The 23,394-nt window shown below is 32.8% G+C and overlaps 1 protein-coding gene across 4 annotated transcripts in view; it reads right to left on the minus strand.

Moving 5' to 3' along the window:
* Nucleotides 1-23,394, minus strand: part of Dpp10 (dipeptidyl peptidase like 10) — a 1,373,287-nt gene that overhangs the window by 37,470 nt on the left and 1,312,423 nt on the right. For all 4 annotated transcript variants that reach the window (XM_074070578.1, XM_074070577.1, XM_074070579.1 and 1 more), the window contains exons 14-19: nucleotides 15,610-15,701; nucleotides 15,138-15,185; nucleotides 10,834-10,955; nucleotides 9,512-9,559; nucleotides 2,585-2,683; nucleotides 2,408-2,477 (exon numbers count right to left, since the gene is read on the minus strand). In XM_074070578.1, coding sequence (XP_073926679.1) covers nucleotides 2,408-2,477; nucleotides 2,585-2,683; nucleotides 9,512-9,559; nucleotides 10,834-10,955; nucleotides 15,138-15,185; nucleotides 15,610-15,701 — 479 coding nt within the window. The remainder of the gene's footprint in view (nucleotides 1-2,407; nucleotides 2,478-2,584; nucleotides 2,684-9,511; nucleotides 9,560-10,833; nucleotides 10,956-15,137; nucleotides 15,186-15,609; nucleotides 15,702-23,394) is intronic.

Raw genomic sequence — 23,394 nt, forward strand, 5'->3', positions numbered from 1 at the left:
TTTTTAAATGGGAGTCCAGTTGTCACTGAAAACAGGATTTAATCATAAGAGAAAAAGTATGCATTTAAAATCATGACTCACTTAAAACATTCTTCAAAAAAAATTTTCCATATCAGCTAAAACTGGCTGATACATGTTTTAAGCATAAATAATTTATGAATGATTAGGCAATTTAAAAGAAGAGATTTTTTTTATCAATAGATATGATGCAAATATTTGGGTTGGTTTTTGCATGCCATACCTGCATACTTCCTGATGATTCATGTCAGAAAATGAAGGAGTTTGAATAAAGTGAATTAATATTTCATGTAAATAGTATCTAACATGAGAAATAACTAGACATGACTTGAAACTTCTTGCATTCTTTCCTTCATCAACCAAAATTATAGCAAAGTAAATTCTATGAGCTTGACTATGCTTCTTCACGTGTTACAGTAGTGTCTACCTACTCTTAACTTTATGGTTACTTAATTACACATTAAATATGCATACCAGTAAATTCAAACACTTATAAAACTAACTGTAACAACAATCATGATTGTTGTTAAAATTTATTTAACACACTATGACACTACAGTGTCATAATATATTTTATATAAACATTTTGTATGTCAAAATATATTATATAATATATAACACCATAGTATTATCTTCATTTATTTATAACATATCAGAAGCATAGGAAAGTTAAGTGGGTTAACTAGTAAATCTGAGTCAAAACTGGAATCTTTACCATCCTGCTTTTCAAGCAGACCCAAGTAGCCCTTTCTAGTGAGAAGAACATTTAAATTGACTTCATTTTGAGGACCTTACATTTCCTTTCATGTACTGAAAGTTAACCATGTACTACAAGTTAACACAAATCTGATGCCAAGTTGTTCCAGTCAACTTCTCTGAGAGAACAGCAAGAACTTAAATGTGGTCTGTTTTTCCCCTAGTGTGTGCAACTCCCTTCAGCAGGTAGATATATAAGTAGGCATAGATGTCTTCACTTCCATTTGCATAAGTGACTCATACTTCAAGCTCAATTAGTTCCTTTGTCTTCTACTTTGAATGCCTACTAGGGGTCCTTACTAAGGTTCCCTAATTACTAATTTCCTAAGAGAAATTATGTTTCAGTGAATCAAAAGAACAATTCTTTTTCTCCAAAGGAAAACAATAGATGAAAGATTAGGTTGAAAATTTATTTGTTTTTACATTTTTTGTCTTATTGTAGTGCCTTAAATATTGTCTTTGATAAATCACACATATACAGGCTAAATGAGAATGGAGAATAATTAGCTGAAAAAGAAGAGATAAAAGATAAAACTAAAGAAGAGCAAGTAAGAACTTCCTGAAGAAGACAACTAGAATTTTTGTAGCTCTGGTTATGAAGGACCAAGGAGAAAGATTTGAACATGAAAAACTATGTGCTACCAAGACAATGGAATAAGGAAGAAACACCAAAGAAAGACAACATTGTCATATTATTTCTGTTTTATTTGGCTTATTAATAAAGGGACAAATAGCTTCTCTAACTAAAATATCTAAGTAATATCAGTACAAGCTATACAAAGAAGTTGTAATTCTAATTATACAAATAATATATTCTAGACAATATACAAATGATTTTATAGGTTGTTTCATTTGATCTATAAATCAGCCATAAAACCTTGGCTATACTCTAATGTTCATTTTATACACAGCCTTGAAAGAGGTTAAGTTATTTATATAAGGACATTAAGCAAGTAAATGACAAACTAGGCCAGGCAGTATAATGAGTATTATCCTTTATGCTCATTAATCATAAGAACAAATTTTATTTATTTTTTTTACTGTTCTTGCTTGCTAAATCACTAAATATAATTCTGGACAATTTTAATCATTATGATATCAATATACTACCGGAGTTCTTTTAGGAGTCCCTATGTCTAAATACTATACAGCTTTAATGTCACAGAAAGTATAAATGAATTCAAGTTTAAAATTAATTCCAACGTTCAAATATCAAGCAGGTTCTGAGCATGGAGATGTCTTTCCGTGGAATGAAAATTATAAGAATGATACAAATATAACCAGTTGTTCCAGCAGTGCTAACGTGTGTTCCTTCAATCTTGCATAAACCATGATCAAGAGCATAAAGCATAAGTAACTGCTGAACAGACATCTAAACACCAAACTATCTAGCATTATTACTCCTAGTAGCGGTAGCACCAAATCTTCATATGATGGAAGAAATACAAAAAAACTGTGTATACTTTATTTATAATTCAGTGATGCACTCCACAAGGAATTCTTACAACTGACTGCTACCCTGGCTTCCTACACACATAGGATGTCTAGTTACTCAAAATGCTGCCATGTGAGACTTAAGAGAAATTATAAAATCTTTAGATTCCTTTATTTCAAAAACAAATAGTGTACTTACATTATTAATAGGAGAGCATACTGGTTTCGGTCCATAAAATCTTTGGGAAAGGACAACTGTAAAGGAAGTTCTTTTAAAGAAAGAGCAAAATATTAAAGTTGGAGAGTCATTTACATGTACAACTATAAGATGCAGAGAAAGTTGATCATGAATAACATAGCATGCACAAAACTTTACCATAGTCGTCAATATGGAGAATTTTAATTTCTGACTTTACTGTCTTCTTCTTCTGGATAGCCTCTTCCAGCATTGAATTGCTTTCCAATATAAAATACTCTGTAAACCAAGAGGGGTAGTATAGTTGACACCAGAGCATTAATTTGGTATCAGTGCAATACCAGAAAATATTATCCAGTTGCTTCCATTGACCAGGCGTTGTGATAGACAATTTCCCAACTGAACTTCCTATTTGAGGGACATTTTCTCAGTTTGCTCTTATATGTTGGAATTGCCATTTACATGTTCAAAATGAAAATCTGAAAATGTTACTGCCCTGCTTAAGAATATTTAAAAGAATAAAAAATTATCTAGCACAAAATGAGACAAAATTTGAAGAAATTTAACCCATAAAACTACAGGATGAGGACAAAATTTAGTCAATAGTAAGCACAGAAATCACAGATGATTAAATTTCCAGATAAAGTCATGAAAATGCAAAGTAAAACTATTAGTTCCCCTGTTCAATAAGGTAGAAGAGGTCTGAGCATGTCAGTTATTCCAAAAATAAGCTCTGAAAACGTAAAATGTCTGTCAATTACACAATCTAAGATGAAAAATATACTTCTATTTTCTGAAAAGTTTTTGTGTGAGCTTGTTTTTCATTTAATAAGTGTTACATGAATGAAGCTGAGACCAGAGTTTTATTTATGAGAATATTAATTGTAAATTATAAACATTTAGCAGACAATGGGATATTTATGCATTATTCAAGTTTAGTTTGATATTTCTTTCAGTATTTTAAATTTTTATTCTTTTGTCTTTTGACTGTTTTTTTCTGATATGACATTTGCTGCCAATTTTTGCTGGTACATATGCAATGTGTGGATATAATGTACCTTTATTTTTGATTATTTATGATTTTTTTTCTTGCTCATTCTTTTTCTACAATTTGGCTGTTTTGAACATTGGTGTGGTTTTATTGGGATTTATCTTGTCTGGATTTTTTTGTGTATTCATAAAATTTTTTATCAGAGTTTGAAAATTTTTGTTTATTGTTCATTAAATATTTTATAAGCCCAATGTTCTTATAACTAATTAAAATTATATCCGATGTAGATATTGGCCTACCGTTCACTGAGGTTCTATTAATTTTTTCCTTCTTTTTTTCTCTGTGTCTGGAAAATTTCTGTTGATAATGTTTCAAATTCACTGTTCCTTTCTTCTGTAGCACTCATTCTGCTTTTAGTACTTTCAATGAAACTTTTTTTATTAGCATATACTCATTATACATGGTGGATTCAATGTGACAATTTCAAACAGTACACATTGTATTTGGTTAGATCCCTCCCCACCATTATTCCCCAAATCCCTCCCTGTCTCACTTAAGACAGTCACAAGAGGTTTCATCATTCTTTTTCATATATGTGTACTAAGCCCATCAACCACATTCCCTCACATTCAACTCCTCCATTCGCCCTTCCCCTTCCCACACACTGCACCTATTTTACAGTTCTTTCATTTTTACTTCCAGTGAAGTTTTCTGTGAAACATTTTAAGTTCACAAAGTTCCTTTACAAAGATATATTCTATTTTTTCCACAAAATTCATTTTCAACATATCTTAACAGTGATTTTATTGTATTTTACAGCGCATTCCATCATCTGTGTCTATTTCTTTCTTCTACTCTTTCTCCTATTTGTGAGTCACATTTTATAATACTTTCACATAGCTGATAATTTTTGTTGGATACTGACGATTATGATGTTTATATTTTTGAATTCTCTATTCTGTTGCATTCTTTTGAAAATGTTGGAATTAGTATGGCAGATGTTTAAGTTACTTGAAGGCAGTGATTCATTTGGCAGTTTATAACATATCCTTTGTAGCATAAGTTTATGTGACCATTTTTCTATGACTAGTTTAATTCTACTAAATGCACAAGGCTTCTGGGCTCTTTCCTCAGGGTTCCAGTATACTATCTGATTAGAAAATGAACACTGTGAGCTACAACTTTTCTCAGGTCATAGGGTGTCTTCTGATGCAATCTCCTTTAAGCATTTTCAGCAAGCAATTCACTAATAGGTCTATGCAAATTCTGCTACTCCTCTTCAGAGTTTTTCCCATCTCCTTAATAAATCCAGAAGCTTCAAACCTTCTGAATACTAACTCTGACTCCTTAACTCAGGTATTCCTTTGTACTCTGCTTATTTCTTCCTACTTTGTAGTTCAGAAAATGTATCTGGACTGAAAGGTAAGGAAATTACAAAACTAACTTAATTTGTTTCTTTTCTATTCTGGTTATTTTTGAGATATGGTCTCACATTTTTTTGCCCAGACTGGCCTGGACTATAATTCTAGTTTATGTTTTCTGCCTTAGTTGAGATGATAAGCATGTGATGCTATACCCATCTTTTTTTGCTAAGATGGGGTCCCACAAATTTTTCGCCTGAGCTGTCCTCAGACAGTGATCCTCTGAATCTCAAACTCCCAAGCAGCTAGGATGTGAGCCGCTGGAGCTTGGTCATAGTCAGAATATTTTGACAACATATCAAAGGATTGTAATTGAAACTTTATGCTTAAACCCAAATTCCTAAATATGTAACTATATAAAATAAATATGGAAATATGTAACATAAGACTTTCAGTCTACCCCTCCAACCTCATATATACCTGGGTTTTTTCCCCTTAAATGTTTTTCTCCAGCTGTCATGACTTCTATGTTCATATATACACATTTCTGCCTCCTAAAATACTTTCCACTGACTTCCTCTTTCCCTGAAATGGGTCCATTCCTTCCACACAAACAATCTCATTCTATCACAATCACTTCATTTTGTGTTTCTGCCACTGGATTGTGAATTCTATCCCTCATCTCAGATGCCTTATCCTTCCTGGTTATAAATAAAGTCTTCCTCTATAGCATAAATCTAGGAGGTTAAATGTTCTTCAAGTTTTCTTATATCCTTAAAACGTAAAGAACCTCAGATTACTTCAATAATAGAAATTCAAGAAAGCTATCACAAACATTTAATTGTAACTGTTTAAAAATGTGAATTCTCAAACACTATATCTTCCACCAAGGATTTTCCATTTGTAATCTAAGCACAATTATAAAAATATACTTAGTTATTATAGATAGAAGATAAAAGAAGCAACTATCACTTGATATCTGACTAATACCCCCGTTATATTTTTATTTTTGTACCTCTAGCTGCAGATTATTTTAATGAGATAAAGTTTTACATAATGTGCAGTAATGTACTCTATTTGAGTTAATAATTCAATAAATATCTACATTTAGAATCACCAATTTGAGAAATACATAAAAATTTTACACTGCTTATTATAAAATACAAATGAGGGATTCTTCATTGCATATGAACTAATTATATTAATGTAGTAGTATTTGGAAAAAGTTTCTTTTAAATCAAAGGCAATTAATTTATTTCAATAGTGAAATAAATATCCACCCATAGATACAAATAAATGTTAGTAAAACAAAATTTTGTTATATTTATAACAAAGATTAAAACCAAGTTCAAAATGTTAAGAGCAGTAAACATTTTTATTCATGTTTAATTCAGAAACTATGCTTACATCATACAATTGTACTTTAAGGGATGTAAAGAGGAGGTAAAAGTAAGACATGTTAAGTGTGGATTTGAGGAAAGAAAGAAAAGATAATGAAAACAAAATTAAGAAGGATAAGAGAAATATGAAAGCTAAGAATGAGAAAGAATTATAAAGGGAATGAAGAACATATGGAATAGAGAAAAAAGAAGGGGAACAAAGACTAAACAAAAGGAAAGGAAATAGATATATGCCTAAAGTAGAGAAGACTAAGGATGAAAATATAAAAGGAGAAAAGGGAATGTAATGTGGTGCTATTGTTTGACTATGGTTTACCTTCCAAATTACTCATCATCCTCAACATGCTCTTAGTGATTTCAAGAGGGTTGAAACTTAATCTGTGATATTCAAGGTAGCTCATTTATGATTGAATGCTGATATCTTTATTAGCAGAGGGAGAGAGATATAGATGCAGACGCATAAGTGTGATTCTTGTCTCTTGTAACAGATGTTCTGTGACACCTTGGGATTGCTAGTGAGAGCACCATCATCTGAGGTTGAAACAATGGGGTCCACTGATCTTGGACTATGAACCTCCAAAACAGTAAGCCAAAATAATCTATTCTTTGTAAAGTTATGCCTCCAGTATATTTTATCTCAATGAAAAGTAGGCTAAAACAGATAGCAATGCAGGGCAAAGGACATTTGAAGTGTCAACTAAGTAAAATTTTACATATTATGCCATGTCTCAAGTCACTGAGCATTTTAATGAATGATTTCTTTTTCATTATAATAATAATATAAATTCATTGTAGGATATTATGAAAATACCAAAGAAGAATAATAACAACAAAATCACATGTAAAACTACCATGCAAATGTAAGAACTATTTAATTTTTGTGAGTATTTTAACATTTTTCATTTTTATACACATGTTCAAATAGTTTTGTTAAAATTGCATAAGTATTAACCTTGAAGAATTATATAATTTTGAAGAATTAACTTTTAGAAATATTAAATATTAATTCTAGTAGGAAACAGAAAATGTTCATGATTAGAATAATTTGACAAGATTTTAATAAAGGGACTGATTATACATACATGGACATTGGTAGGAGGAACCTAAGGAATACACAGCAGCCCAAGACTAATGAGAATAACTAGGCCTGAATGTCAACGAGAGAGAAGTTTACTAGAGTGGGTCATAGAAATGATTATTTAAGAGATACACACAAAGGTAGGCATGGACTTTAGCCCATGGTTACAGACAACTTGTCATGACTCCAACAGCTTTGTAATAACAATCTCTATCTAGAATTGTTTTCCCAGTATTAACTATAAAAATGAAAAAAGATATGAAAGATTATAGGTTCATGACTGAGATATAGTTTTCTAAACTGGTTTACGATTTGTAATTCTACCATCAAATTATGAGAGACTATTTACATAGTCATTATTAAAGTAAAACATTTATGTATTATTATGTTAGGAAAATTTACATGACAATGTTTTATTCTGTGATTCTTTAATAACTAGTGAGCTAAAAGGTTTTCCATATTTGTTAAATGTTCTCATTTTCATTTTTGCAATGTTCTCTTCACTCCTATTTTATTTCATGTGGCCTCAAAATGAGTTAAGTAAGACTCACTGGTGTACTTTTTTCATTAATCCAAAGTTGTTCTTGTCACTGACTGTAAGTTTTATCTTCAAACACAATTGTCCTTTGAAAAATAAACATATAACCACTGTTCACCAACATTAAAGTTTTTTCTTGATCACTAGACAATCATAGTTTCTGAATGGGAAAATTAAAAAAATTCTTAGAAATGTTTTACAAATTGCAGCAATGTTATAAAAAAGCATTGCATTGTTATTGCAGGATAAATTTAAATTAAAATCTTATTAGGAATTTTTTAATCATCCCTAGATCCATCTGTTAGAGGCAGAATATACAATGTGATACAAATAGGGGTCATTTATTAAATGTTTCCTGTGTCATGAATTTATAACATGATACTGCAAACACGGTAGTTTGTCTCAGATCCTACAAGAAGAATGTGATGGGCTCATTTCATATAATCATTATTCTATTTCTGAAATTCAACCCTTTATTTTATCAACTGTATTGTCATTAACATTGTTTTTTGGTCAGTATTGAGCAGATTTAATTTACTTTCTGCAAACTCTTTAGGATGTACACTGAAGACAGGGAAAAAGGAATAACTGAAACTAAAAGACTTACAAAACCATCTTCTAGCTTTACAAGGAAACAGCATGAATTTAGATGTAGAACAGAAGTCTCCGTATGTTAGCATTTCAGATATATGAATTGTTTTTGTTTACTTAGAATGACATTTATCATTCAAGTTTACATTTTAAAATCTATGTCTCCTCTAAGTCATGGCATCTAACTGAAACACTTTCAATAGAAGCATGTGCTTCAGGATGAAAATATGATACTAGAACATGACATCATATGGTAGTGATTATAAGCTCTATTCTGGAGTCGAAATATCTTATTTGTCTCCTGGCTCTGAAATTAACTAATATGACTCTGGCTAAGTTATTTACCTCCCTATGACTCAGTTTCCTCATCTGTAAAAGGAAATAATAAAATTTATTATCACAGCAATGTTCTTGGGTTAAATGAATCAATCAGTAGAAGCCTCATGTTTAGGTTATACTAGATTATATCAAACCATTGGAGTATAAGAACACTGATACAAAAATGTAAAAACAATGAAAGGAGGAAAAACTTTGGAAGAAATGAGTAAGAAGGAAGTCAAGAGGCAAAATGTGTACCTATTTTTAAGATTAGCTCAATCATATACTTATACGTCTTAAACATATCACCATCTTATAAATGTGGCCCTAACCTCTGCCATATTGCTTGATAATGTAGGCACCCACTTAAAAACTTAGGAAAACTGAATAAAACTATAAATGAATGAAAGTGAATATTTAAAACTAGAACATAGGATACCTGAAACAAACAGAATCCAAGTTATGTGAAATATTTTTCATAATTTCCCCAAATGTTCACAAAAAAGCTTTGTTCTATGGAAATAATGACCCAGCACACTATAATACCAAAAGGCTGAAACGAAAGACATCCTGACTGACTAAGGACATCAATCACTCGTCGTTATATTTGAGGGGAGCAGATACAGCTATTTCTGTTACACAAAATCCAACCTAAGCTGTAACATGGCTTAAGCCATATTCCTTACTGTTGGCTGATTGTATTCCAGGGCTTCTCATGTCTGGGATTCATTCAAAGAAGGTTCTACAGAGTATGACATTTGGAATAAATAATATAATGCTTAAGACCAATACGAACCACAGCTGTTCTGAATTGTCTTCTGTATACTCACCTGCAGGGTGGTCCGTGATATGTAGACTGACCACTGGGACACCTGGACCTGGATATTAAAAATATATGTTACAAACATATTTAGACATTTAAGCAATACTTTCTGGGAAGCTTATAGTTATTTTTTTCCAAAATGGAAGCATTTCATGGCAAATGAAGTAATGAAACAGAAACCAGATAAGCTGATTCCATCCTTTTCAATAGGTGCTTTTCCCAGAGAATTAAGAACATATGGGGGAAGAAAGTATTTTTAGAGATTTGTTAAGGTCTCCTTCACCTCAATACAATATATTTCTGTACTTTTATGATTGCAGCCAATCTTATGTGCTGTACTCTTCTATCTTTATTCTTTTTGGAATTGTCATTGATAGCCAAAAAACTGATTCATAACTCTTTTACACCTCATCTACTGATCCAAGATAAAATTCTATTTATCATTTGAGCAAGAAAGAAGAAATGCATGCATATTTGAAATGTTTTTCACAAGATAAATGGAAATTATATATAAATTTAAAAGCTATATTAACCAGAATTCCCACATTTTTACAATATACTATTTAAGCTGTAGTTGTTAACATGTTATCTTATAAGTTTACTTCTTTAAGGAGGCCTATCTAAAAGTCTAATAATTTTTCCCTGACCTGATTACAGAAGTACTTTTCTTTTATGATTACTTCATTTCAGATATCAAGAGAAAAAATAAAAGAGCCAATGTTTGTTGAGTCCTTATTTTAGCTTAAAAAGAAACAAGATTCAAACTGCATCAGTAGCCTTCGCCTTCAGCTCATCACATTAGAAGAAGGCACATGAATTTTATTTCATATCTAGGAAATACATCCTTATATTAAGGGGAAAATGATTCTTATGAGTACATTCTGGAGACACTGAACAACCATGTAAGACTACAGCACACTGTTCCAAGACAAGAAGTAATGGTGATGAATGTAATCGCTTAGAACTGAAGAAGCTTGGGGTAGTGGAACTCAATTTTCATAACTACTAAACTTCTTAACAATAAAGCTAGTGTTTAAACAAGAAGACTCTTGCTTTCACTACAAAATAGACAAATTATTACTGTACCATGTCTTTAGTTAAGTAGGTTTGGCTACTTTTTTAAGATTCACTGTTTCAAATAGTCCTATTTTTTTGTGTATCCATGTTCACTTAGTCAGAGTTTTTATTTCTAAATGAAATATATGAATGAAACTTGCATCTCAATAAATCTGTATTTTATAAACTTTTAAGTTCATTAATGATAGTAATAGATACTGAACAAATAAAATGAATAAAATAAATTATACCAGAAATCATATATTATCTTACCTTCACAGAATAATAAAAAATGCTGATTCATGGGACTAAAACTGGCATCAAAATATGTACATTGTTCTTTCATAAAATTACATGAAATGCACTGGCGATTCAACAATCCTTCAGTGGAAGCACTAGAGAAGAAAATGAAAGTACAGATGAAACTATTCCAGACACTTGAATGTGCGGCATCCCCACTTAAATACAGTGTAACATCAGCAGAAAAGCTACAACAGGTCTTGTATAGCAGTTTGTTAGAAATTATGTCTCACCCACCACATACAAAGGAAATTTCTGTTAATGTTAAGACACACACACTATTCTTCTATGTAACAAAATAAAAAATGTGTATCTCCATGTATTTAATATGCATGTGTATGTGGCTGTAAGTAAAGAAATTGATTTCCATGGGATTCATCATAACATTATCTTTTTGTTCTTTACATACATCTTTTTTTACAATTTTGACTAAGGTAAATAATCATTAAGAAATATTAGTTAAAAAGATTAGTAAATATTTCTCCAAGTCACACAAAAACATCAAGGTCATGATTTTCTATATTCAGTAGTCTAAATATTAGAATTCAGCATGCTACATTTTTCTTACAAAATGCTTGTATTGAAAATTTTGGTAAAGGAAACATTTTGGATGATAATACATATAATGCTAATGAAAATACATACCTTGATGTGTTGGAAAGGTAAAGAGCAAACGTGACCATCTTCTTTATCTTGCAATAGTAGTACTTATGGCCAGAAGGATGGTCAAATTCACCCAAAGTTAAATTTCATTGAAGTTTTTATTTTAAATATAAATCAAATAAATATAACAAATAATAATAAAATAAAAAGGTTTTATTTTAAATCTGAATGCAATAATATATTAGCTAATGGTAGAAATCATTCATACCATTCCTTTTTTGAAAGCTATTTCAAAAAGCTTAAATGGACAAAATGTTCTCAATTGCATTTTGGAATGAAACATTTTTTATATAACTTATATTCACATTGATTTTGATGTGCAATATACAACAGTCATGGGATGGGAACACACACATTAAAATGTGTACCGGAAGCACCAGGAGCAATTAAGGTTTAATGTTAAGAACAGTTCACAAAGTCATAATTCACTTTGGAAGCATTGTGTGCTGATCATAATCCATAATTTTCCTTCTCTAGTCAAGGCAATTTATATATAATAGGCACTTAAAAATTTCACCCCTTGATGACTTATGAGATAATCACATCCATAAATTTTTTAAATTGTGGTAAAATATATATGACATAAAATTTGCCAATTTAACCATTTTTAACTATATGATTCTATTTTATTAATTACATTCAGAGTGTTATATAACCACCACCACAGAGAGCCTTAGAAATTATCCCAGTCATACATAGCTATTCAGTGACATACTAAGATTTATAACCTTTTCCTTCTCTTCCATAAAGCTTTTAAGAGATTTACATTGGTATTAACTCATTATTTAAGCTATGAGTTTGCTAAAATAGGAAATGATAATTTTGAGACCAAAAAAGGTAACACTGAATATGTCAGCAGGTCTTATTCTACAGAGGTGTCTAATACCATATATTAAGTCAACTAATGATAATTTTTATAGCCTGAGCAAGACATTGATTGAGTTTTCTGGGTCAAACACTAACATTGTCTTACAACTGGCATTTGAGAAGCTATTTAAGAAGAAATTTATTGGCACTACATTTTTTTTATAACACAGTCAGCTACACTTGTACAGGTCATAGATATATTGACTGCTCTGCCCCAGTCTAGAGAGAGATAAGGCAAGTCTACAAATCTAAGGAGTCATTGGGATTCAAATAACATTTGAGACTAATAAGAAAAAAGAGATTGAAGCAGTTCCTTTTGCTAATCTTGATCAAGTGTTAGCTTCTGACAGTTATTTTTCTTTAAAAGTTTTATAAAATGGGAGGAATAATACATTGATCAAGTATTTATATACCTCTAAAGTATTTTTCATGACCACCAACATGAATCATAATATGTTTCATAAATGATAAGCTTCAGGATAACAGAAAGAAAAAGTGACTAGTACTTTCATCAAGATCTCTAAACCCAAATTTAAACTGGTATCTCTAATGACTCATTAGAATGGAGAGCATGGGTTCCAAGAACTCCAAGAGCAGAAACTAAGAATATGAAAATGACAGACTAGGAGAGGTGGCAGCAAAGAAAGACTTGCTTTGGATGAAAGGAATCTGTGCATAGTAAGAGTTTGTGGGCGAATTAGGCAGGGGCACATTAGATATGCATTTTTACTCTTAAAAGAACGTTTAGGCTACTTGGTAAGAATCAGAGTTTATACTTCTTCTAACATGAAGAATTTAACTTGAATATGCCATGGCAGTTTTGACACTTTAAAATGGTTCTGTGAAAAGGAAATTAGAAAGTGTACATAATGTTGAGAATTAATAGGCTGTTTGCTAGCCAAAAATAAAAGTCATCCCTGTGAGTTCCTGGTGAAAGTTTTCTTAGTGTGTAGAAATATTAATCCTAAATAGCTGTGCTCTAAGGCTAAATAGACCTTTTGTTATACATTTGAAATTGGGAAAAATGGGCAGATGCAAAGCATTTTTAAATTTTTCATATTTTGGCAGTCCTGGGGTTTGAACACAGAGTCACACATTTGCTAGGTAAGTGCTGTACAACTTGAGCCATACCCCAGACTTCTTAGGCTTTAGGTATTTTTAGAAGGGTCATGTGGTTTTGCCTGGGCTACTAGGAATGTGCTCCTCTTGCCTCTGCCTTCTGAGTAGCTGGGATTACAAGGGGATGCAACATAATACTCAGCCATTTTGCTTTATTTTAGCTTAGCAATGAGCATTCCCGACTTAAGGTTACCTCCTCCTGGAAGGGTTGCTGTTTTCTCGCTCCTTCCCTTGTTAAAGTGAGTTTTCTCTCTTGCACCTGGTTATTACTGAACCAAACTGGGCTTAACTGGGGCGACTGGAAATTCAGAAAAGACACAGGCTAGACAGACAGAAAACGGGGTCAGGTGTATTGGGCACTCGGGTGGAGATGCCCAACCCTCATTGCTTCTTTTCTCTGTCTTGATTCTTTAAGGCCTTACTCCATGCAGCTTTTTAAAACCTTGCTTCTAAAGTCTTCTTTAAATACTTGCTTTAAACCTCTTTCTTGAGACTCTCACTGTCCCATCTTTTTTCTTAGCTTATTTTTAGCCTAATCACTCTTAACGTCTTTTGCCTCGAGGCTTGCAGCTTTTCTTTAGCATTCTCTCTTGGTGCTCAGACTTGCAAAGTCTCAGATCTCTATCTTGCACTGTCCCATGTTCTCTTTGGCTTTTCTTTAGCTTCTAAAGCTTATGTTTCTTTGGCTTTCTTTTGTAAGGCCTAATGTTAAAGTTCTCAGTACAGACTTTCTATCAACCCCTCTTTAGACATTCTTTTCCCTTTAATAATTTCCCTTTAGCAATTCTTTTCCTTTCAGTAATTCTTTTCCTGTCCAAAAGCATCCCATACCCAAAAGCCCAAAGCAAAGGCCCAAAGCAAAAAAACAAACCAAAGCCCAAAGCAAAAGCCAAAGGCAAAAAGCAAAAAACCTCAAGTTCTCCTTCAGAGATCTTTTATAAACAGCGGCAAGCAGGGTGGAGCAGAGGCTCTCAGGGAGGGGTGTGGCATTGTAACAGGAGAAACCTGCATTCCTCCTTCTCTGAAAGCAAGTTTAGGAGATGCAGCTGTTCTGGTTTATCTGTTTGTGGCCAGGGCTGTGCCTATCTTGGCCTACAGATGAAAGCAGTTAAGCTGCATCTCGACTTGCTTATGTCCAGTTCTCATAGGCTTTTCATAATCCGATCTCCTCATCATCCTACAGCCATCAGATTGGATTTTTATCAACTACAAGACAAAAATGGGAAAGCTTCTGCTTGATAGGTTTTACTAAGTGATCACAACACTATTATGTTATTCAGAAAAAAATTATGTACGTGCCACATTAATATACTAAAAGTTCAAAATGAGACCTAGCAAGAAGAGGTCACTGGGAAAAATCTGTAAATGTCTGGACTCCTAAAAGGAAAAGAAGAAAAAAGAAAATACAATTTGAAACTCCAAGTCAAAGAAAACAAAACAAACAAGCAAGCAAAAAGAAAAAAAAAAAGGCAAAAATCACAAGAGCGAGACTTCCAGAAACTAGACCAAGATTGTGGGTTTGTCACTGAGAGATGGCCCTTCTCTAGTGACACTGAACGTGACCCCGGATTTCCCCATGTCATCACTGAGAAGTCAGATGTGTACTGAGACTATAGCACATCACCTACCTGTACAACTGCCTGCCTCTGGGAGAAAACTCGGTGCTCAGAAAGTAACTGTACAGGAAAGAACAACAACAAAAAAACAACACAAACATTAGAAAAAGGTCTATTTCTGTCACACTGAATTTTTACTTGAAGTTTTGAAACTGTCAAAAAAAACTTAGCAAGTGTTTTTTGGTTATTCAGTCGCAGGAATTTGATCCCTCTGGAAAACATGCCCTTTTTTTTCTTTATAAAGTCATCAATCACTGTTTTTCATAATTTCTCTCAGTATCTCAGAGAGTACTATGTGCATGTGTCTTATGTCTGTGTAAAGCATCTCTGAGTGAGGAGCAGAGAAAGTCTTTAAAGATATAGGTTACTTTTTACATGGTTGGCTTGTCGTAACTAGAGCCGGGGTAGGCAAATATAATTCTAGGAGAAAAGATAGAATTTGTCAACACTCACTGCCAGCTTGAGGAGAATGAAAAACACTTACATTTTTTGAGTGGTTTCATCATATGACAAGATCTTTATCACTTCCCAGTTTCCTGATGTTAGATGCCGTACTGTGATTTGCTCATTTTTGCTCTGAAAAGAAATAGAAAATATTGATTTTCTTTTTGTTTAAACAGAACTTCTCTAGTAAACACAGAAAATGCCAACTGTGTGTGCAACATTTAATTCTTTAATTCTAAGCTTACATTCAGTTTTCTGTCTTAAAGCTCAAGGAGATGTACACATTCCTATAAACACAAAGATAGGACAGTGCCTTTATTCCTGTGCTATAGAAAAACCATTCAGGAAATCCCAGGTGAGCATGTACCTGTGTATTACATTGGAGACAGTATTTGGTACAGTGTAAGACTTCTGTGGCCCTTACCTAAATGATTTTCAGCTGTGCAGCTGGGACAACTTTGCATAAAACATTTTAGAATATCATTTATTGTAAATAAAGAAGTAATCTTATTTTCTTCTTAACCTTTACCATGTGTGATTATAAGATTTGCTATTTTCATTTAATTCTTTCTTTGGAGCTTAATCTATATTGATGAACTAATTCATTATCATCACTATGTGATAATATTTTTATTATTGTTGTGTTGGAGTATTTATTGTTGTGTTATGAGTATTTACAGTGTATCAAATATATCATACTTGAATTCATCCCCTCCAAATATGTGATTATTTATTGAAAGAAAACAGTATAGTTGATCTGTTTTTCTGATATTTCAATGATTTAAAAGTTTTGTTTTTCTAAAATTAATATTATATTTTCTTTTTTTTTGTGGTTGGGGCTTGAACTCAGGGCTTTCATATTAAGTCACTCCACCAGTCTTATTTTTGTGAAGGGTTTTTTTGAGATAGGGTCTCACGGAACTATTTGCCCAGGATGATGGCTTCAAAACACAATCTTCCTGATCTGTGCCTCCTGAGTAGCCAGGATTACAGACGTGAGCCACTGGCACCCAGCTATATTTCTGATGTTTTAACTAAAGTTCAATTTTGTTTGGTTTTATTTTATTATTTGGTTATTCATTTATTTATTTAGGGTATTTGGGTTTGAACCAGGGCCTCACACTTGCTAGGCAGGTAATCTACAGTTGAGTCACTCCACCAGCCCTTTTTACATTGATTATTTTGAGATAGGGTCTCAGTTTATGCCCTGGCTGGTCTAGACCATAATTGAACTGTTTTTGCTTACCCGGGTAGCCGGAATGACACAAATAGACCATTGCACCCAGTCATTGGTTGACATGGGCGGCTATGAACTTTTTGTGTGGTCTGGCCTCAGACCATCCTAATCCTGATCTTCATCTTCCAAGTAGCAAGACTAACAAACATGAGGCACCACACCCACGTCTTATTTTATTTTTAACTGATGTATAAAAACTTGTGTATATTCATGGGGCATCATGTTTTAAGACATATGTACATATGTACATTGCATTATATTCAAATTATGGTAAACCTATCCCAAACAATTACCATTTTTATATGCATTTTTAGTGGACACATAGCAATTGTATATATTCACAGGGTATGGTGTGATATTCCAATTTACATATACAATGTGTAATTATCAGATCAGGTTAAGGACCAAATCGCTCACCACAGATTTACTTCATTGCTTTGTGTTAGGAATATACAAAATTTTTTCCAATAGTTATGAAATACTCAGATAATTATCTCTCATGGCTACCTACTGTATTTTAAAGTATTTGAAATTATTCCTCCTAGGCAAGTGTTCCTCTGTTCCTAATTTTTTGTTCTTAACAGGAGTTGCCTAAAGCATTCTCATAAATCTTTCCTGATGTGCATGTCACAGGGTTTTCTTAAATGTGGAATGGAATTGCTTGGTAGAAGATACACTCCTCTTCTTTACCAGTGATACTTTTATTAAAAGGTGCCCCAATTTGTAATCTACCGGGAACACAAATTTCCCTTGTTCCTCATCTTTCCATCTTTTTCATCAGTTTATTTGATTTTTGTCCAAACAAAGTGTATTTTCTATTTATGTAGGAAATATTCAAACCTGGAGAATGGTTAAATAAATACTCAATCTTTATGTAGGTTCACCTAATGACAACATTTAGAATATGTCTCCTATTTTTGCTTGCAGAGTCATTTGAACATAAGTTGCAAACATTAGGGGATTCCAACCCTAAATACTTTGACATATATCATGCAAGGTTAAGAACATTTCCCATATGAGTAAGTCACAACAATGCAAATTGTTAAAAAATAGTAGGAACACTTTCAAGTAATCAGATATCATTACATTAGTATTTGAGCATTTCCTTACATCTACATAGTAAGATGATCTAAAATCTTTGCTCTTCTTTGTGCCAATAGATCATTTCTCCAAGTAGCTGCAGGGGTTTTCCTCTTGGTTGTGGTATTTAGGCATCCAAATCTGGGGTTCAAAATCTGTGATCATTGATATTATGATCTTAATAGTTCTAAGTGTTTGTAGAGCACATAAACACAACTATAGGTACATGAAATATGTGAGATGATAGATAGAAAGATTTCTATGATAAATAGAATGCTAGCCAGCTAGCTAGATCTTCATGTGTTTCTGTCTACTGGTATACATACATGTGTGTTTGTAGTAATGTCTTTAATTAATATTCACATTGTTTTGCTTTTGGTTGAGGAGATTTGCTTTTCTTCTCTTTTAATTTAGTCTTTAATGTCCTCATTCTTTTTAATTTTCTTTCAAAATATGTACATAGTTCAGATACATATGTGTGTATATGTGTCTTGTCCTCATCCATATACTCATTCTCACTTATCACATACAGAAAAAAAGATTTGTTAGTTTCCAATCTTTCCTTTTGGAAAAGTTGTAATTAAAGATTATTTATATTTTAGAACTATAAAGGGAAATGCAAACTTAAATACACAAATACATAAAAATTAAAAAGTGTGTATTCATTCCACATCTATTGTGAGAGGTCTTCTACTTTTTGCATTCTCACATACTTCTTCACTGTGTGGATCTATCATAAAATACATATCTTCAGGATAATTTTCTCCAGAATGGAGGCATCATTTTGACACCTACCTGGGATCCATGAGTAACTGTTTCCTCCGATGTATGTTATAGAATATGTTATACACTTGCTTGAATTTTTGCTAACCTGACACGTGAGAAATAGTGCTGTGGTGGATGTTATCGTGTATCAATCAAAAATCCCTTCTGGAATGAGGAACCTGCTCTGCCTGTGGCTAAAAGTGTTATTAGAAGATACTCATCTGTTGGTCTTCTTTGGGAATAAGAAACTGCTGAAGACTGAATGTTTCTGTCCCCCTGAAACTGCATGTGTTGAAGACCTAATACTTAATGCAATGGTGTTTGTAGGTTGACTTTGGGGAAGTATTTAGGTCTCATCAGTGGAGTCCTTATAGGTTGAATTACTTCACTTTCAAAAAGAGTCTAGAGAGAAATGATGTAGCTCTTTGCCATGTAAGATACACTACAGTTGTCACTGGCAACCAGGGAGTGGGCCCTCTTCCGGAAGCAAATTGGCTGGCACCTTTATCTTGGACTTCTCATCCTCCAGAGCTGTGAGTAATGAATGTCTGTTGTTTAAGACATAAAGTCTGAGGTATTTGTTGTAGCAGTCCCAGCTGATAAGGACATCTGAACTTAAGTAAACTGACTCACTCGAGATCATGCCACTTTTTCATGGCCAACTCCCTTTCTAAGGTAAGCCTGAAAAATGTGGAAGCCTAAATGCCTGACCTTCATCTCTAGATGATTTTGAAGGGCTAACCCTGTTCAGAACTCTTGAAGAGTCAGATGAGGTCTCTATTCAGATGACCCCACAGTTCAAAATCTGCTGTCCATTCTCTCTTCTTTTCCCACTGTTCCAAACTTACTGATCTACTCCCCAATAATTGTCCTGCAGACTAATCGTCTTTTCATAGTTTGATTTCTGTGGAAACCAATTGATGACATGTATCATCCTTTAATTGCTTTTTGCTTTTTTTCTTGGAAGTGCAAAAAGTAGTGTAAAAATAAACATGTACATACATATAAACTTAGAAGTGCAAAAAATATATACATATATATGCATACACATATATACATATATAACATTTGCATGTCTTTGCATTTACCAAGGTTACATGTGTGTTTTTAAGAGTTTGTTATGACTTTATATTCACTTCTGTGAAATCTGAGCTGCAAACATGTTCTCCCAATTTATCTTTTTATGTTAACATGGTACGGTACAATTTTTCACAAAATGATTTTAGTGTTTATGTAGTCAAATCTTCAGAATATATTTTTATTTCTTCTGGATGGCAAAGCCAGAAGAACTTTGCTTACATTGAATATATAAGCCATTTACTGATGTTTTCCTGGTGTGTGTATGGTTTTGTTTTTTCTATTAGAGCTCTGATCATTTTAGAGTTAATCTGTCAATATGGCATTAATTTTATCTCGTTCCTAATGGATATTCAGTTTTTCAAGACTATTTTATAATAAAGATCATTTTCCAGTGATTTCAAATGCCAGCTTAAATTACACATTAAATTTTTGTCTGTACCTGAGTTTATTTCTGCATTGGCTACATTGCTACATTAGTCTGTTTATTCAGGTCCCAATGCCACACATTTTTGTACGTATTTTTAAAACATCTAGATTATTTATCACATATGTTAGTTCTAATTGTTCTTTTTTTAGGATCTCCCCAGATAGTAGTGCATGATCATTTTCCCAAATGAACTTAAAAATAAACATATTCAGTTCAAGAAAATAAAAACTTTTGAATTTTTAATGAGATAATAAGTTTATGGTAAGTATTCTCATTCTAGCAAAGAACAGGGTGGTTTCCCAATAATTCAAGTCTACTCGATCATCTTTCTGGAATGTCTTAATATTTTCCTCATAAAAGACTTTGTACATTATATTTTATATATGTATCTATATTTAAATTACATATTTATCATTTTTATATTCAATTGTTATTATGAACAGGACTTTCTAGTTTTTTACAGATTCTTAATCTCTCTTATTGGTCTATTTTGCTTGTTTTATGTCTATCAAAGTAAATAAGAACTGGGGAGAAAACTGAACCTCCACTTCACATATAATAGTCTAGACTTAATTTATAACTTACTTACCAGAGTAGTATATTTCTTAGGAGTGAGTGTGTTAATTTTTATCTGGACTCTAAGTAAATAATCCCAATACCAACCATAATATAGCAGATTATCAAGAAGTACATCAGAGTAAATATCAAAGGACTTGACTAGTTTGCACAAGGAAATCTCATTATTTAAGTTGATATTTTAAAATACTTTCAGCAGAACCAAAATCATAGGAAAGGAAATTAACAAGGCAGAAAAGGATAAAAATGTTTAACCGCACATTACTATTTCTTCCCACACATCCATGACCTCTACTATATTAACTTTGTAGAGTCAAAATCCTGAGGATACATATAAACCATAGTAGAGTTTTGACAGGAGCAATATGGAAATATAATTTCAATTGAACTCATATTTTAACCTTAATTTTAGAATAAAAACAGTCATCAACCCAGTGATTTCATTCATTCTTAAGAGAGCTGAATAGCCAGGAACTGGTAGCTAGCTACTCAGGAGGCAGAGATCCGGAGGATTGTGGTTCAAAGCCAGCCAGGGCAAATAGTTCATGAAACCGTTTTTGAAAAACCCCTCACAAAAATAGGGCTGGTGGAGTGGCTCGAGGTGAAGACCCTGAGTTCAAGCCCCAGTCCCACAAAAAAGAGAGAGATAGAGAGAGAGAGAGGGAGATGAAAATCTAAAATGGAATGGTTTTATTTGGTGCTGGGCATCAGGCACCCTTCCAGAATTGGTGTGATTTTGTCTTACTCAAAGAAGTTAAGAATCAAATTTATACCTCTATTTATAAACTGGAAACATGTTACTTTCAGTAAAAATGTAACAGCACCTGTGCTTTTTGCCTCACTATACCATGTACATTCAAATATCTGATATTAAATTGTTTAACTTTGGTGGCTTCTAAATGAGGGGAATATTGTAGTGCTTAAAAATAGCATGGTTTAATTTTCTGTGTATTCATCACCTAAAATGAGCTAATTGTTTTCAGACAATGTCCTAATCAGATGCAGTAATGAAATTTAATGAAAAACTTTTATTGAGTTGATTAGATGATAGAATTGTGAATTGGGGGCATGCTATTCTCTACAGTATTTGTAATGAATAATGGCACTTAAAACTGTTCCAGGTGAAATCATCAGCTCTCATGGGCAAAACTCCATGATGCTGAATAAGGAAAGTGAATGGATTCAACAACATATAATTTTTCATTTAACAGAATTGTGGAAGATGACAGCACGATTGCTTATGTCCATGAATCTGAAACACTTAACATAATGGAAACTCTGCTTACCTCATATTGGAGGGAGAAAGGGATCATGTCTTTGATAAAACAAACCTTTTCCTTAAATGTAGTTTGAATTGTAAGAGGTACTGTACTGTTCCAGAGATGGGAAGCCAGAAGTTAAAGGTTTATTGGACAACTATTTTGTGAGAAAGGAAGGGTTAGGATGTCTGAAGTAAGCAAAAGTGTAAGTACCACCGTGTGAGTGTTAGGAAGTGCATAAACTGATGTTAACATACATAGAACAGATAATTTCTTGGAACAATTTCATATATAAGAGAATAGGCTCACTTAAGTATGGTGGCGCACACTTATAATCAAGCTATGTGGGAGGCAAATGCGGGAGGGTTGTGATCCAGGACAGCCTAGGTGAAAAGTTCAAGACTGTTTCTGAAAAATAACTAAAACAAAAAGAAATGGTGATGTGGCTGGCCCAAGTGGTAGAGCACTTGCCTAGGATGGACAAAACCTGCATTCAATGCCTAATATTGCAAAGCACATAGGATCAATTCTTCAGAAATATAATTATTTCAGCTTTAACAATTTTCAAAAAGGTAGTGGAATTTTAAATATTTTAATGGAATATATGAAAGTGGAGAAAACGTTTACACATTTTGCTTTCACATATTTATAATGAAAGCAATTTGAAAAAACATATATAAGAACATAGAAATACTTTTGGTTCAGGAATTTCTGTTCTGATAATAAATATTAAAGAAATTATTCACAATATAAAGAAACTTTTGTACAGTGACATCTATAATTTGAAGAAATTGTCAATGAATAAAACATTGAACAATAATGACTGTAGATGCATTCTATATAGACTAAACGCTAGTCTTCTAAAGAATTTTTTTCAAAATTATTTAACATTATGGGTAATTTGTGCATTTAAAATTTAAATGGAAAACATCAGAATATAAGGCTGTATTGCTGCAAGTTATATAAAACTACAATTGTTTCTAAAAGGAGAAGACTTGAGGAAATACATGAATTCTTCCTCTTTGATTTTTCTGGAAATATTTTCACAAGGGATAGCTTCTGTAAACGAGAGGAAAGGAAAAAAAAAAAAAAAAACACCGAAGTATTTGTGATGACAGGCCTCACTCTCCGTAATGAAAATAGCCTGAGAGCAATTTGGTAGCTGGCCTGTAATGGCTTTTATCTATTCACTGATTGGGTAAGAGAGCAAAATGTTTGCAGAGATTTACTAATTTCATTTAGTGACTACTTCAAACAAGTAAGTGTGCTCTGCGCGGAAGCTCTCAAACAGAGCTGAGCATCCAGTTCTGCAGGGGTGGTCTCTGACTCAGGGTTACCTGTGCCCCCAGGTCTATCATTTCTCACTTTCTGGTTTTGGGACAGAGTGGAATACTACTTCAC

Source organism: Castor canadensis, chromosome 4, assembly GCF_047511655.1.
Source record: "Castor canadensis chromosome 4, mCasCan1.hap1v2, whole genome shotgun sequence".
Classification (NCBI taxonomy): domain Eukaryota; kingdom Metazoa; phylum Chordata; class Mammalia; order Rodentia; family Castoridae; genus Castor; species Castor canadensis.